General features: G+C 47.0%; 1 protein-coding gene across 2 annotated transcripts in view; it reads right to left on the bottom strand.

Moving 5' to 3' along the window:
- The window catches only part of SLIT3 (slit guidance ligand 3), a gene marked incomplete at its 5' end in the record, with an annotated part of 594733 nt that overhangs the window by 492836 nt on the left and 84318 nt on the right, over positions 1-17579 (bottom strand). For both annotated transcript variants that reach the window (XM_082724113.1, XM_082724112.1), the window contains one exon: positions 1320-1391. In XM_082724113.1, the coding sequence (XP_082580239.1) occupies positions 1320-1391 (72 nt within the window). The remainder of the gene's footprint in view (positions 1-1319; positions 1392-17579) is intronic.

Here is a 17579-nt window from a genome sequence, read left to right as displayed (position 1 = left end):
TGTCCCTTTATCCACCCTCACGCTCATCAGGGTGGGCTCAGAGAGGAATGGTGAAAGGGGGGGGGGGGGATGTTCTTGTTCATGTTTAGCAAAGTGATCCAGGTGGTCTGAGCCAGAGAAATGCAGTAAACAGCACGAGGAGACTTTGACAAAAGGTACAGGTGTGTCCTAGAGAAGGCGAGCCACGCTGCTTACCACTTAAACACAAACCAACCCTTACTGTTCTTGTTCCAACAAAGTACCCTTTCAAATACACTTATGTATATGGTCTCTTTCTTTGTGTGTACCCACAGATACAGATATGGATACAGATCCCTAATTCAGAGCTCATTCTTAAGTACACACAGTGACATGTGTTTCATATTGCCCAATGTATCCTGGAGCCTACATACATTGCTCGACTGCATAAACAGGTATTAAACACAGCCACTGGGAATGTGAATTGCGGCCACAAGTTTGGAGCCTCCCCGGTAATGTTAGAGTCTTCCCAGCCAGGCTGTAAATCTCACTGCTTGACGACTAAGCAGCCAGACTCTGTCTCTCCATTCAGAAAACCAAGGCTTGGGCCAACCCAGTTTACCCCAAGAGCTACAAGAGTCAGTATGATGTGGAGGTTCAGGATCATGGAGCCGTTCACCATCAGTGCACAAGCACTTGCCTAACACCCAAGACATGCAAACCACAGTCTCCATTCTAACGTGCATCTCCAGCTTCAGACCCTCCACACTCTCAGACTGTAGAAATGCACAGAAACATCTCCAATCTGCCCCCTGCATTATAACCTGGATCATCCCAGAAGAGAAAGCCAAATTCAAGGTGTTTTTTTTCTTTTCCCACAAAACCACAGATCTCCAGACCCAGAGTTCCCAGGCTGGTGGTGGTAGGAGGCAGGAAAAGGGCAAGAGGTGTTCTAGTCTGCAGAGTGGTGAGGCTGGAATGATCAGTCCAATCCAATGCCTTCCGACAGCACTGCTGTCTCCTGTAAATAAACGCATCTCGAATCCCATCCTCAGAGCATTTCCTTGAGATAAGGTCAGACCCATGTTAAACGGCATTATGTCTTTCCTTGCAAAGAAGAGACCTACTGCAAGTCACTAGCTCTCAGTGGCCACTTATGCCACTGATCTCTGAAGAAAGGGGGCAAAAAGTTGGGTGTGGGGGCACACCACGTTGAAGCTCAGCTCCAAATCCCCGTGCAGACGGTCTAACTGCCAAAGCTGTGCCTGGCACCAGGCTCCACTCACGAAGGCAATCACAATATACATATCACCAAAGCCAGGCAGGATGCCAGGCAGAAAACACAATTCAATTCTACTCACAGTCTGGTGAGCTTCGGTGTACTCTGAAAAAGCAATTCCGGGAGGACCTGGAGCTTATTCTTGTTCAGGCGCCTACGGATAAAGAGAAGAATGAGAGGATGTCAGGGGACATTAAACTGGATCAGGTGTATTGACAGATATCACTTCAATCGATTAATCAATCAATCAACAGGTATAAAGAGATCTTCCAGATTTTTCAGCGTGGTATGCACATCACATTAAGGCATATTCTGTCTCGGAAAGTGGGCAGTCAAGTCGAGGACAGAAGGCAAAGGTCAGTCACAGGCAAGAACACAGCATGCGGGCTGCCATTCCCCCAGCACGAGCCTAGGACAGACAGACAGACATCACTAACTGATCCCACATTCTTTCCCACAGATCCCACGCAAGGCTTTTGAAACTCTCTGGCCATGTGCTCTGGGTAGCTCTTGCCAGTGATGAAACTAAGTTACAAAGTGGGTCCCTAAAAAGAAATAAACTACCAGAGAGAATATTCTATCCTAGACGGTGGTGGTGGTGTGGTGGGGAGACAGCAGTTATTATGGGAGTTGAAGAAGCCACAGGTTGAGGAGACAAATGCAATCCCTGCCAGCCTGGCTCTTTGGCCCAGAGCAGGGCCGCATTCTAACTTCCATGGGCCCTTGGCACTTTTGCCTTTGCGGGTCCCTGTCTCTATAAAACATTAATATATTTTATAAGTTTGTAGGTATAAAACACATTATACTATATATAATAAAATTTACTTTGACCTGAAAAGTTCTTCTTTTTTTTTTTTTTCCTTATAATTTTAAAAGAAATGAAAGCATTTCCTTGGGCCTCTGGAAGTATTGCTGGCCCTGGACCCTGCCCCACTGCGCCTAATGGGGCAGTCGGCTCCGGGTCAAAGGTCACAGTGTGGGCATGCCGCGTGGCTGGAGGTAAACTCAGCCAGAATGGATGCCCCATGTTGGAAGCCAGCCAGGCACTCTCCTGAGAATGGTCAATACTAATGCCAATAGTAAAGAAGGCCACGAGTGTTTCCAAAGGACCCGGAACCCTTGTTGTGGCCTCCAGGAGGGCTGCTCCCCTGGGAGTGGGAGGCCAAGAGGGAGACCTTGTTCCCTACTGGCTCCCACGCCCCCCTCTCCTAGGATCATCAGTGAGTGTCCAAATCAGTGTCTCCAAATCTGTCCCCAGAATGTCTTAGAGAAAAGAACAGTTGAATTTCTTCCTTAGAGTGAAGTGCCTCTTTGGTTACCTGGGACAACCATTATTATCTTCTTAGAGTTAAGCAAACTGAAGAAAAGGTGAGCTTCATCTCTGCTTCTGCCCCCAAAGCCCACACTCTCCGAGGGGCCAAGCAGATACGATTCCCTGGGTGGGATTTTGGCATTTTCCCCCTTTCATCCCATGTTGATGGCCAAATACTTGAGAGGGGGTTAAATACTAGGAGGGGGTTAAAAAGGGCAAAGCATGTAAGAGAGGAGCATTTAAGAGGCCAGAGTAAGGCTCTTGTCAGCAGTGTACTGCTTAACCCTAAAGGGGCTCACGTTGTATGTGGGCAGGTACAGACCAGTGATGCTGTTAGTGAGCCCCATGATGGCAAGGAGGCCAGACAAGAGGCTGGGAAGTTGGACGGGATAAGCTCAAATTCCCTGCCTCATCCCCACTGCAGCCTGACTCCCACACCAGTGCTCTTTTTAAATTTCTTGTTAATTGTGGTTAAAAAAAAAAAAATTCTTTTTCCACCTTAACCATTTTTAAGTGTATAGTTCATCAGTGTTAAGTACATTCACTTTGTTGTGCAGATCTCTGGATCTTTCTCATCTTGCAAAACTGAAACACTATCCCCATCAGACAACCCCAGCCCTGCCCCATCCAGTCCCTGATAGCCACCACTTCGCTTTCTGTTTCCATGAGTTTGACCAGTGTTCTTTTGATCATTCCCAGTATCTACTCATTGTGCTCTTGTCATTAAAATGGAGAGACAAGGGGGGCCCCCGGGGAGGGTGAGGGGTAATCTAGCTGCTTATTTAGATCAGTTCCCCAACGGTCAGTGATAGGCCCCTTTACATCATGTGGAAACACAGATCCCAGGGGAGACGTGGTGGTATGACTTCGGGGCCGGCTAGGGCTGGGGCCAGGTCTAATGATACCTTGATCTCTCTATTGGACCTAGCCTAGCCTTGCTGAGCCTCAGGGTTCCATGTACAAAATAACCCTATTCGTTGTGTTACAGTAATTCATGATGACACAGTATATACCTAAGTGTCTAGCACTACAGTAAGAACATGGTGATAACAACATGGTAATATTATGATATTAATGATGCATGTTGAGTCCTAACTGCACGTCCGATGCTGGGCAGGATGGCAGGCAGTAGAACCCGGATGAAGGCACCATTATGATCCACACCTCACAGCTGAGGACGCCGGTGCCCCGAGTGGCTGGGCACATTTCCACAAGGCCACGGCGTGAGGAAGGGGTAGGGACAGCATCGGGACCCAGGCATTCTGCCTCCAGAGCCCCGGTTCTGAACGACGAACCACTAGAAGCCTTACAATAACTGACAGCTCCCTTCCTCTTTCCTTTTCTTCTTTTTTCCCCCTTTTGCTCCCTTTCATCCTCGGTTGCCGCCCCCTGTGCCCCACCCCAGACACCCATCCTCCCTGGATATGCTTCCCTCCCTGAAAAGGACTCCCTAGGAGGTCCCTAAGGCCAGAACAGGTCTCTCTGTGGGTTTGTCTGGAACCACCCTCTATTGTCACAGCCCCACAAAGCCGAGCGAGAGCTACATTCAGGCAACCAACGCTCCAGTCTAGGCAAAAATGCGAGAATCTGGCCCGCCGTGGCCTGTAGAGGGGTAGGGTGTTTAGTTCTAAAAGCCCCAAACCAGAGTTGAAGCTAAAAATAAAACCAGCTTGGCTCCAGGGCTCCAGGAAGGGAAGGAATCATTTTTCAGTATTTGTGGCTGGACAAAAATAAAAACACAACCAAACTGAGCCAATTGTGCTCTGCCTGCTGCTCTGTAAACCCTGATGAGCCTTCCAGGGCAGCTGGGCCGGGCTCTTCTCGCACAGCCTCCGGGTTTTTCCGCGGCGGCCTGGGCGGGCCTCGTGCTGGTTTCCCCTATCCCAAGGAGTTCGATGCTCTGCTTCAGTTCCAGTTTATTCCAGGATTTACTCACTAACCAAGCCAGCCGAAAGGTCTTCCTTGAAGAGCCGATGAAGGCTCCAAGCTGCATAAGGTGCATTTCCCCATGTAGCTGCTGCACAGCAGCCCCTGAGCAGGAAAACAGTAGGTAAGGTGTCACTGTCCTGGTAAGTGGACAGAAAAGCCCTGGGCTGCGGACGGGAGTACTGGCCGTGAGGCCCTCGATCATTCATGCCATCCGAGGCTCTGTCATCCTGGAACCAAAGGTTGAAATCCCCTGCCACGGTTCCAGCTGAAAATAGTTCCCTGATGCCTGGATGGAGAAAAGGACTGAATGGGACCCATATGAGGGCAGACCCATATGAGGAGCTTGACAAACAGGCCACAGGCCAGGTCAGTGAGGAGATGAAGTCCACCGGGCTGTCCCCCTCCCTCTGAGATCAGTACTCATTTTTAGCTTTCCTGCTAGAACCATGGGCAGCATCAAGGTCAAAAATCCACTGGCTAGGAGTTTCAAGGTCATACTGCCTTTTCAGCCTGAACATCAAAGTTTTATAGTATTGCTATCACCTTCCTGGAGGCACCTGGGTCTAAGATCTGATTAGAGGTTTCGACACTTTTTTTTGTTGAATTAGTCCATTTATCTACCCTTTCAATCATCCATCCATCCATCCATCCATCTAGCTTTCCATCCAACCACCATCCATCCTTCTCTCCAGCCCTTTTTCAATACGAACATACAAAGATGAACAAGAATATTCCCTTCTAAATTAGCAGACAGTAGTGGAGAAGATAGGCATGAAAACAAAGATATCATAGGAGAACAGAGTGGGGCCAGTGAACCCAGACCTGGTAAAGGAAGGCTTCCCAAAGGAAGTGGTTGGAATTTAGTTCTGAAGCATGCGTGCAACTTTTCAGGGGACAGGGACAGAGGTTTTGAGACTTGTGCCTGGCCACGGAGGGCCATGAGACCCAGGAGCACTTAGGGACATGAGAAACAGAAGCGATGAAGCTATAAATCTAGGTAGGGGTCCTACAGCAAGGACCCTTGTAGGTCAGGATAAAGGAGCTGGGCTTGGGTGTTTCCTGAGAGTAATGGGAAGCCACAGGAGGGGTGTGAGCAAGGGAATGATCATCTGGTTTGGATTTTAGAAAGTCCTCTGGAGTATCAATAAACCTGGTTTAGCAGAGAGCAAAAAAAGGAACCAAGGAGACTAGTTAAGAGGGCTCTTGTGTAATTCACCTGGCTGTTTGAGGACCTGGTTTAAGGATGAGAATGGGAGGGGCACCTGGGTGGCTCCGTGCGTTAAAGCCTTTGCCTTCGGCTTGGGTCATGATCCCAGGGTTCTGGGATCAAGCCCCACATCGGGCTTTCTGCTCAGCAGGGAGCCTGCTTCTCTCTCTCTCTCTCTCTCTGCCAACTTGGGATCTCTGTCTGTCAAATAAATAAATTTTTTTAAAAAAGGGATGAGAGTGGGACTAGGGTGTAGGAGATATATGGGAGGCATCATCACCAGAGTGGGAAGCAGTTACAGGGGTGGAGGTATTAAAACCTTTCCCTGGGGCTCCTGTTAACAGAGTAACTGATCAGTTGAGATTACCAGTCACTGCTAAAGGAACAGAGAAGGGAGACCAGCACACAGAATGTGGCGTGTTCAGATTCCTGATTTCTGTACTACTGGGGTCTCTCAAATACGTTCTAACAACTAAGATCAGTAGCTGGTAAAAACAGTGAGGCCATGACTTAGGCACTGTACTAGGCACATTACCTGCACTGCCCCACCTAATTCCCACAGAAACACATGGAGGCTTGTACCCTCAGTAGCCCTATAATAAGGAAACAGCAGACTAAAGAGGTTAAAGCATCTGCCCAGAGTCAAACTTGATCAAAATGAGGGTGATGGGATTTGAACCCAGATACCAGATGCTGTATCTGTGCTCTTAGCTGCCATGTATCATAATATTAATTAGTTCTTCATGATACACTGTCTCAACTTATCACCTAATGTGTGAGTCTCATCTACCCATTAAGTTCTGAAGGTCCTCCAGAGTAGAAAATGCATCTACTATCTTCCTGCTGTCCCAGCTTCAGCCCACACAGCCTCAGGCACGCAGTGGGTGGTGTTCAGGAAGGACCTGCTGAATTTTATGAATAAATCATAAGGGAAGAATGGCAAATTTGGGGAGGCTGAAGAATCAACAGCCTTCCTGGGTTAGGTGACAGGAGCCATCCTGTTTGGAGGCGAACACAACTCCCAGAGGGCCCACTCGTCTATCTGCATTTTCCAGAAGCTTCTTGCAGATTCCCCTGCCTCACTGACAGGGAAGGCAAGAACTGCAGGGCTCATTCAGTACTTCCCCCGCTGGGTGAAGGACGTGGGGCGAGAGGCATCCAGGAAGAAAGCATGTATGTCAGCAGCAGGCCAAGGCAAGGCCACCGCACGGCCAAGCCTTCCTTTCCTCAGGGAACAGTGGCATGTCCAGCTGCCCAGCGATGGCCTGAAGGAGGGGAAAAGTCAAAATGTGCTAACTCCCAAAGGTCACTGGGACTGTTTACTTTAGTAATGAAATTAATTGGTTTCCTAGCCCCAGGCACTTTCCTAGATTGCCTAGATGCTCTCTGGGTCAACTGGTACTTTCAGAAATGTCAACATGTCTAAGCAACAAGGCCAAAGTGTCCCTGTCGCTCAGAGCGGAAGCTCTAAGCCTCCCCCCGTGGATAGATGGAGAGGACCACGGAGCTGAACGACCCTGTAGGTCGTTCTTCTGTTGAAGCTCCCCAGCACGATGGTTTGGGGTCCTGGTCTTTCTCTTTCCCAGCTGCCCCCGTTTTATTTATGTTTCTGTTTACAAATTGGAGTGCGGTCCTCCACGGGGCCAGGGCAGCACTCCCCAACCCCGGTGTCGCCAGGAGAGGGTTTTGGATCGAGCCCGCCTGCAGAGTTGGCCTCGACCATCCCTCACCCCACCAAGGACCACACTGTGAAGTGAGAACTGCCTTGAATCCCTTGCTGTTTTATTAAACTAGATTTGAAACCCTCCCTCCCCCCAAAAGAAGGGGATAGATGGAGAGGACCCCGGAGCTGAGTCTCCAGCTAAGCCCAGAGGAAGGGCAGCCCCCAACGGCAGAGGTCTCAAACCCTAGCTCAGAGGGGGCCACCATCATCCATGAGGGTAAGCAGGTGTCACTATACATCAGGGGAACTCTGTGAGCATTAGGGAAAAAACTGGAATGTCGGCAAGTGAAAAAAGCAGACAGCCCTGACGTGATGCTATTTCTGCAGTTGTTCCCTGTAAACGCTGATGTCCTCTTATCTTCTTGGTTTCCTCACTGGTCAAATCACATTCAGGCTTTTTTCCTGCTATGCAAATTTCATAATGCAAACTATATGTCATCTGATCAGTTCAGTAAGAAAACGGACTTGTGATGTTGTTGGTTTACATCACTGTCATGACCGGAAATGCTTCCCACATGTGTGCACAAAAAGCCTATTTGCTTCAGCATTCATGGTCATGTCTATTGGGTGACTGATTCTTCTTTGCCACTGGGATTTCCATTTAAAATTTATGTATTTATTTATTTATTTTTGCTAGCAGCTTTCTTGAGATCTAGTGGGGGCTTCCTTTTAATAGCTCTGGTCCAAACCACAATTTATTTTGATGGTTCAGGAGCAAGTTGACCTGAGTCTTATCTTCTACAGAATTCAACATTTGCTCACTGACATTTAGGCTGGTTATGCCAATTTTGAAAATCTGTTATTTTTAGTTTGTAACTTCAAAATGTCCTTAACAGCAATTAAAACCTTTATTTTTGATATTTCTGTGGAAATAACTTTCTAAAATTCTACCCCCTAAGCAGTTTTTTTCTTCATAAACCCATTTTATTTGTTTTTATTTTTTAAAAAGATTTATTTATTAATTGAGAGAAGAGAGAGAACGGGAAAAGGCGCAGACGAAGACAGGGAGAGACTCTCAAGCAGACTCCCCGCTGAGCACAAAGCCCCGTGCAGGGCTTGATCCCAGAGACCCTGAGATCATAACCTGAGCTGAAATCAAGAATCAGATGCATAACTGACGGAGCCACTCAGGTACCCCAGAAAAACCATTTTAAAAATAAAGTTTATTTCAGGAACACGATTCCTATGTAATAGCAAAATCTTTCCTTCATGAGGTCCCTAAGAGGAATGAATAGTTTAACATCTGCACAGGTCTCTCCCCTGCTCCTCAACGCTCAATGAACAGCGACTGTTACAGCGACTGTTCTTGTCACCATCATCATCCTTAGATCCCCCAGGAGGCCAGAAATAGATTTAGTTCTCCTGTATGGACGACTGTGCTGGTCTGCAAGGCTATTAGCATAACAGATGAGTTCCCCGATCTCACTGGGTTAACACAGTAAATGCAGATTCTACACTCACATAAAGGACTTGCTCAGTCTTGTGAGATGACATAGGAAAGGCATGGCCTCCAAGGCCCCTGTGCTGGTGGAGAGAGGAAACAAGGAGCCATACCAGTTCTTGGGTTTCTTGACCAAGTGGTGACTCCTAACACCTCTGCTCTCAGTCTGTCGGCCAGAACTAATGGAAACCTAACTGTAAAGGAAGCTGGGACATCAGCAGGGATCTTGGGTGTTTGGTGAGAACTATCACAATAGCCAGCTTGTCTTAGCATCACAGCAACAGTCATGACCTCTTTGTCCTTTTTGTGTCTTTTTTTCTTAGTTTTTTCTCTCAAGATAGGGCACTTACGCTATATGGTATGAGATGTTTTATATATACTCTCTCTTTTTACCTTTAAAGTGACTCTTTAAAAAAAAAACACTGTTGCTGCCATTCTATTACATAAGGAAACTGAGGCATAGATAGATTAGGTAACTTCTCCAGAGTCACACAGCTGATCAACAAGGTTTGGAAAGAGATCTCTCTGACACCAGAGCCTGTGCTTTGAACCACTTCAACATTCTCCTTCCTTAATACTTTGGTGCTTGGTTGACCAGCAGGCCTTGTGACAATCCTGGGAGGGAGGTCAGTAACAGAGAGCTTTTGTCTGTTTTACAGCTAGAGAAACTGAGTCAAAGCAAACTAGGAAACTGACCCTGTGCTCTCTTGGCTTTACTGTCCAAGGCCTATTTAATGATACTGCCCCTCTGGAAGGCTCTATGATTCCCAGAATCACTGTTCCCAGAACAGGAGGGAAATCCGGAGCCATCACTGCAAGCCATTTATTCTTGTTCATGTTTCAGACCTAAAGGATCTGTCTATTGAGAACTTCCCTGCCTGCCCTTGTAGGTGACTTTGTACTGAGATTTACATACGGTTTCAGAGAGCTCTGGGGCTTGCCCTGGATCTCACCTTGCTGGGATCTAACCCAGGACTCTAGCGTGAAAAGAAAACAAGCACACAGACTCCCAAACAACCCTTTTTGAACTTTCCTGCACCTCACGTTGAACCAATTTTCCTCCAATTATACAGTCGTTAGAAAGAAAGCAGAGCACATCAGTGACTTGAGCCTGCTTTGCCTCTGACCCATAAGCCCATATCCCTCCTTCCAGAAAGCCTTGAACCCTCTTGTTCCAGGGTGGCTGACCTATAAGACCTAAGTCACTTTTGCCTAAAACAATTCAGAGAACCCCAGGGACTATGACTAATAGGCTGCTTTATCCAGGACTAAATTCAAGAGCAGGGGTCTCTGGGAATTTCCCAGTAGACTGTACATGAAACCACATTAGAACACTGAGGGCTCAGACTCCAGGAAAACATATCTAGGGGGAGAAAACATGCATTTATGCATGCATGGGAACGCACAGACCCAGACAAGGCACCTAACATTTACCACAGATACAGAGCATGCAACCTCACAGAGTCACGTGTATCTGTCAGAGCTGACCAGATCCATTCCAGACAAGCAGGCCACTTGACATTGGCCACAACTTGCATCTCCAAGGTGACGTCCTCACACTGACAAGGCAGGCAGCTCCTGACTCAAAAATCATGCCTTGATCCCTTCTGGGACATTCCGGTCTTGCATCCTCTCCTGCCTCAGGGTGTTTACACGTGCTCTTCCCTTCTCTGGGAATTTTCTTTACCCAGTGACCAGGGTGGCAGCCGTGGAGGTGTTAAGATAGGAGTGTTCTGAAGGTGGTGCAGACAGGATTTGCCAATGGACTGAAGTGAGGCTTGAGAGACAGGGGAAGGAATGTGGACACTGTGGTGGGGCCTGTGCATCTCAAACTGTAGAACTATTGCTACTAGAGATCGGGGAGGAGTATGGGTAGAGAAGGTCTGAGGATCAGATCTGGATATATTAAATCTGATGTGCTTATAAATATCCATGTGGAGACACCTGATAGACCACTGGATATGCCAATCTGGGCTTTAATTATAAGACCAAAATAGGAAGTTGATGATATTGAAAGGCAAGAACCATGGTCTTGCTATGGGAGATGAAGAAAGGGGAAGAGGAATGAGGATGAGTGGTGGGGGGTACCATCTGCTGGAGAGCAGAGATAGCAAGAAACAGCCACCAGTGTGGTAGAAGGAGAAGCAAGAGAGGGCGGAATCGTGGAAGCCAAGTGAGGGGAGAGAGTTCCCAGGTGGGGCGGGATTGCTGCTGAGAGGTAGACAAAGAGAAGGATGACACTGCATCTAGAAAGGAGGAGCTCACTGGTGACCTGGAGAGAGCAGCTTGCTACAGAGGTTGGCATAACCTATTCACTGGAGAGGCTCAAGAAAGAGTGGGAGGAGGAAATCAAGGGCAAACAAGGATTTTCAGGGGGGTTGCTATCAAGGAGGAGAGAAAACAGGCTGGTAGCTAGCAGGGGGTATGGGGTCAAGAAAGGCTTTTTGTTTTTAGATGGAGAGGGGAGTTGCAACATGCTTCTATGCTGATGAGAGTGATCTGGTAAACAGGGGAAATCAATGATGCAGGGGATGACGGGAAAATTGTTAAGAGCAATGCTCCTGAACAGGTGATAGGGAAAATTCCAGTGCACAGGTGATGGCAATGGCCCTCGAAAGGGCCAAAGGTTGTCTGTGGCAACAGCAGGGCAGGCAGAAGTTAGGGGACAGGTGATGGCAGACACCGTGGTGGGAATCTATGAAGGTCTCCTCTGAAGCTAGATTGTCTGCAGAGATTGAGGAGGGGAGAAGGGTGGTGGGTGACTGAGGGGAGAAGGTAAGACACAGTTTTCCAAGAAAGAGCAGGAGCGTGAACCGACCAGGAAAGGCTAGAGGTTGGTGGGTCAGCAGCTGGTGAGGTTAGTGATCCTGAGTCGTAGGCGAGATCTGCCTCCATAAGCATGTGTTTGTTCTCCGGACACATCCAAGCTGCCTGGGTGATGGGGTGCACACAAGCGAAATTGAATTCAGCCTAGGTTAGGGTTTTTGCAGGAACCACAACAGGGAGAGATGGACAAGGGAGTTCAGGGAGTTAGAATTCTTATGAAAATGGGCCATGATATTTGTGTGGATTAAAAAAGTAAGGGGTGTTGTCATCGGCTGAATGCTACTGTCCCCCTGCCCCTACCACATTCATACGCTGTGATCCTAACCCTCAAGGTGATGATTTAGGAGATGGGACTTAGGGAGTTGATTAGGATTTGAGAGCAGAGCTCTCATGAACGGGATTAATACCTTTCCGAAGCAGGTTCCAGAGAGCTCTACTGCTCTCTCCACCAGGTGAGGAATGACAAGGTCAGCAACCTGCAGCCCAGAAGAGTGCCCTCCATTGAACACAGCCACGTTGGTACCCTGACCTTGGACTGCCGGCCTCCAGATTGTGAGAAATAACTCCCTGTTGCTTTATGCTACCCAGTCTGCGCTATTTTGTTACAGGCCCAAATGGAGTGAGACAGAGGTCATTAGGTGGGTATGAAACAGTGACAAAATGACAGAGCCAATGAATTACAGACCAATGCAGGGTCCAAGAGCTCATGGATAGAGCACAGGCCTATGGATTAGGGAAGCTGGGTGATGGTCCTATTTCTGCCCCCAAGAGCTACATGGCAGCACCCTGCTTTTCTTCATAAACAGAATCAATGGGTTATTGAGATGATTCCTAAGATCCTTCTATTATTCTCCTTATTCTGAGATATGGATAGGATACCTAGATCCTACATCCAGCTCTAAATGAGCTGTAAATCCTTAGGGTTTAATCTCTCTTTCTCTTGGCTTCTTCATATTAAAAAAAAAACAACAACGAAATAATGATACCAATTAGATCATCAATCCAAATATGAGGTGCCACAAGAAGAGGGGTTGTTTTTGTTTTGGTTTTTTGTTTTGGTTTTTGTTTTGTTTTGGTCAATTTTGTTCACTGCAACTCAGTATTTAGAATAGTTCCTGGCAACTAGTAGGTGCTCAATAAATATCTGCTATTTGGTTATTCAGTTGGCTGGTTGAATGAATGAATCAATGAGTGAGGGGATACGTAATTCACCTATCCCATGAAATTACTAGGGAACAAATGATAAAAAATATGGTAAACTCTGCAAAAAGCCTGCAGTGCTGTAAGTTGCTATGCAGTGCTGCCCAGGCACCCCTGAGCTGGCCATTTCACTCTGGCTGTTGAAACCAGAGTATCTTGTTGGGGACCTGCTGGAATGGCACAACCAGGTTCCCGGAGAGCTGCAGTCCCAAGAGCAAAGACTGATACCCTGGGCCACAGTGCTGGAAGGAGGGTCCTGAGAGTATGGGGCACGATTTGTAGAGTGGGTGAGGGGAAGCAAGGAGAGCTCTAGAACCGAGTGAAGCCAGAGGGAGGCCGAGAGTCCCTACACCACAGGAAGCAGTGAGGAAGAGTGAGGTGTCTGTATCAGCAGAATGAGGGGTGCGGACGTAAGAAGGCAGGAGGCTCCTAAAGGTGAACTCACTCTTGTGTGTGCTGCCTGGGAGTGAATATGTTGGGGAGGGCAGGGGTGGAGGACTGAGACGTTCTCAGACATTGGCACTGCTCCGCAAAAGCATGCTCCATCAAGACATTAAGCATGCCTCGAGCGGCCTATGGCTGATGTCGAGTCATTTCTACTAGGATTTAAGAGAAAAATACGTTAGGCAGCTTTGAGGATTTTCCCCCTTTCAGATCCCCAAAACAATGCAGCAAAGCTGGTTCTAAATAGAATGCCATGAGCAGAGCCTATCTCAGACTTCCTATGCTTTCTCTGGCTTGTTCTCAGTCTGTCATCTGGGTCTCCAACCCCTTTGACCCACAGGTAGGAAAATGACAGATGCAAATTGAAGGAGAAACACTCTAGTTGGTGGATGTCGCAGGGGGCAGGTGCAGCTCAGCACAATTTTCTGGAAGTACACTGTTTAAAATGGTCCTGTTTGAACCCACTGGCCCTTGCTTTTGTTTTAAGAAAGTTCAAAGTAAAAAAAAAAAGAAGAAGAAGAAAGGAAAAAAGGCCTGACAGCAAAAGATTCAAACATTCTTAGCTTGTAAATGACAAATTTCCCTTTCGTTTCTGTTCTAAACACTGGGGCTCTGCAAGATCCGTTAATGATGGCGTGCTTCTCTGTGTTTTTATCTAGGTATCTAGAAGTATGTCTACATATCGTGCAACAAAAAAAAGATCTCTGCAGCCTTCTCGGGCATGAGCCAAGGAATGTAGAGTAATTTTCTGTGACCAATTCTCATCTATAACTAATTAGAATTTTACTTTCTCATAGCATTTCCTTCTTGGTCTAGTTCCAAGGTTTTTCCTTTTTCTTTTTCTTTTCTTTTCTTTTTTTTTTTTTTCCTAGAAAAGGAAGATACCTGGATATATTTAGAACTGTGGGATGGGAAGGGACGAGGGGGAAAGGGGGAAGGGGGCACTTTTCAGGTTACATTATTGCTTTAATCTGATTGAACCTTCTTTGGTTATTCCTGGTTGTGAATGCTTTTCCAGCCTGGGAAGGGTTTCTCCACCCTCTGGCTGTTGCATTTGAACCGAAGTCTGCAGAATAGTTTAAGATCCCCTGCTCACTCCCACCTCAGGCGAGCAGCTCCCCATCCCAACTGCGGCTTTGAGATCCCTTCCAAACATGTTGGCGTCTCAAACTGAATCCCAGATGTTCACTTAGCAAGAAATAAATGAATGGCCCAAGCTGCGGACGGAACCAGTGATCCTCACAAATAGAGGCCAGGTGTGTTGGCATCTGGATTGCTGTCTCCCTTTTTCTCCATTTTACATGCACGCGCACACACGCACACACACACACACACACGCACACGCACACACACATACACACAGCACACACACACACACACAAATACCAGTTCTATCCTGAAAAAGAATTCGACACCATCTCCAGATGTAGAGCTAATGCAGAATGGACAGGACTAGTTACCTAACATGAATTACATCTCTTCCATCACGGACAAAGGCTAAAGGGCTCCAAACACATCCCCTGTTGCCTTTGATAATCAAAACCATGATACATTTAATGTTAAAAATCAAGTTAGGCCTGAAAGCACTTAAAATTGCTAAACTATCTTAATTGGCATCAATTTTCATTGTCAATCCTAGCCACCTCCTGCATTTCCTATGAAACTCACCTTACTGGAAATTTAACAAGCACCCACTATTTGCCTATTTGGGACAAGCAATATAGGGAAGGAAAAGGAGAGAAGGCAAGACTTAAAGAACAGAGTCTGGTAGAAACAGCAAAGTTCAAGTCACTGAACTCATAAATTGATTGAGAAATGTCATGTTTACTCAGTGCCTGTTTCTTTTACTTTTACTCATTTTTGATGCTTCCCTCTTTTAATTCAAGTATAATTAACATACAGTATTATATTAGTTATAGGTGCACAAGCTAACAACTCAGCAATTCCATACGGTTCTCAGTGCTCCCAGCATAAGTGTACTCAATCCCCTTTATCTAGTTTACCCGTTCCCCCTCCGCTACCACCTCCCCTCTGGCAACAGTTAGTTTATACTTAAGAGCCTGATTTTCTTGTCTTTTTCTTTCTTTGTTTCTTAAATCCCACTTGAGTGGAATCATATGGTATTTGTCTTTGACTTACTTCACGTAGCATTATACCTCTAGGCCCATCCATACTGCTGCAACTGGCAAGACTTCATTCCTTTTTGTAGCTGAGTAACAGTCCATTGTGCATGCATATCGCACCTTCTTCGTGCTTGTTCTGTGTCATGCTCTGGGACACAAAGTCCAGCAAGGTCCTGTCCTCAAAGAGCTTACAGGCAGTCCATTGAACAAGGAAGAGAAGTACGTTGATGACCATAGGCAAATGCGATCTGTGCTGATGGAGAAGGGAATTGAGGAAGCTATGGGGGAAGTTTGGATGACTTCTTGGAGGAGGCACTATTGGATTCGCATCCGGCAAAAGAAAGAGGAAAGAGCTAGGGAATGAAAAACAGAGAAAGGGCAGAGAGACAACATGGTCAAAGGAACTTTGATGGGACACCTTAGGCACAGCATCTATGTTAATGTGCTGAATGATGGCTGGCAATGCCCTGTGGGTGCACGGAGTAAGACCTGGCAGGCACAAGCCACGTGAGGCTAGGCGCACCTGTGCATCAAGTTGGTAAGGTCAGCACATGTGAAGCAATGGGAGAAGCATGATCTAGAACACAAGGTGATGGGCATCAGCTGTAAACGAAGCAGGAAGGGAGAGCCAATCGGTGGCCAGGGGACTTGTGGAGGAGGCAGGTCTTCAAGGACAGGCGGGGAGAAAGTGGTAGGGTCTTCCAGGCTCAGAGATCAGTCTGAGCACAGCTAGAGGCAAATGTTTTTCTATGACAGGTGCACAGATAGTGAGGCAACCATCATGGTCGCAGCAGTGGAAATACATAGAGGCAAAAACGAAAGCTAGATGGATAGGATGAAGCTATAGGGCTCGTGGGAGGCCAATGGGTCCCCGAATGCAGTCAACAAACCTCTAAAGTGATTTCAGAGGGTAAGTGCACAAACATGCTTATCAATCAGCATATATCTTTATGTTTTTAGAAAAATGTATAACTCTTGTGATTATTACTTAAGATAAAGCTAAGGGGGGAAAGTAAGTCGACTTAAAGTCAAGTTAAAAAAAACATTAAATAATAAGAGTAACAGGTGTGACACAGATTGCCCGGAAACATGAAGGGGGTACAGAAATTGCTCATATTTGGGGGAAATCTGTGTTGCTAAATGGCTGGCCCCTGAAGTTTCTTGACCAGGACATGAAGAAAAGAACACTGTAGGAAGAAGACTCAGACAGGGCACGCAGGAAGTTGTATCAGTGAGAAGAGCTGATGGGGGAGAACACGGAGGTGCCCATTATGTGAGGCACTATGAGTCACAGGGGACCAGAGTTACAATTGGCTGACAAATAGGAAGATGACAAGGATAGCTGGAATAGAGAGAAAACATGGCAGATGGGTTTACTGTCCTAATTCTTCCCTCCTCCTCTGTGATATAATCATATACCGAAGACTTTGGCAACGTGTCCTTGCAGTATTTCCATGAAAGAGGGGAGTGTCTATCTCCTCTCCCTGCTGGAGTCAGGCTTTGACATGTACCTTAATTTGGCCAATAGAAGGCTGGTGGGTATGATGTGAGCAGGGGCTTTAAATGTGCTTCTGTGGTTTGGCTTGATCTCATCTCTTCCTCCACCTGCCTTGAGAAAAAACATGGCTCTGGTTGTCACAAGCCCAAGGAGAATAAGAAATGGTCCTAAGCCCACCGACAGCCTGAATCCAAGCCCTGCTTAGCCCAGCTGAGGTCAGCTGAAATCAGCCAAACTGAGCCAACTTATGACCCATAAAGCAAGGAAAATAAACACTTATTTTCCATAAGACACTGAGGTGCTGAGGTTGTTTAGATAAAAAGGAAACTGACTAACACAGAGGAGGAGGAGTTGCCTTCAGATTTGCAGTAGTCTCCTGTCTGGTCCCCCTGCTTTCACCGTTGCCCACCTACATCCTCTTCTCCTCTAGCAGCTAGAAGGATCCTTTCAAACTCCACATCAAGTCATTCCTTTGCTGAGAATCCTCCAATGGCTCCCATCTCACTCAGTGAAAGCTAATGTTCTTACAATGGGACCCATGTCTCTAGGCGCTCTGTCTGTCCACCGCCCTCCCCCTTTGCCTCTCAAACGTCCGCTCCTTCCACTCTCCTGGGTTTTCAAACTGGGCCAGCCACATGG

The sequence above is a fragment of the Mustela nivalis genome (genome assembly GCF_964662115.1).
Source record: "Mustela nivalis genome assembly, chromosome: 3".
Lineage (NCBI taxonomy): Eukaryota > Metazoa > Chordata > Mammalia > Carnivora > Mustelidae > Mustela > Mustela nivalis.
The sequence above is the reverse complement of the archived record's forward strand: the minus strand, read 5'-3'. Positions and strand labels throughout refer to the sequence as shown.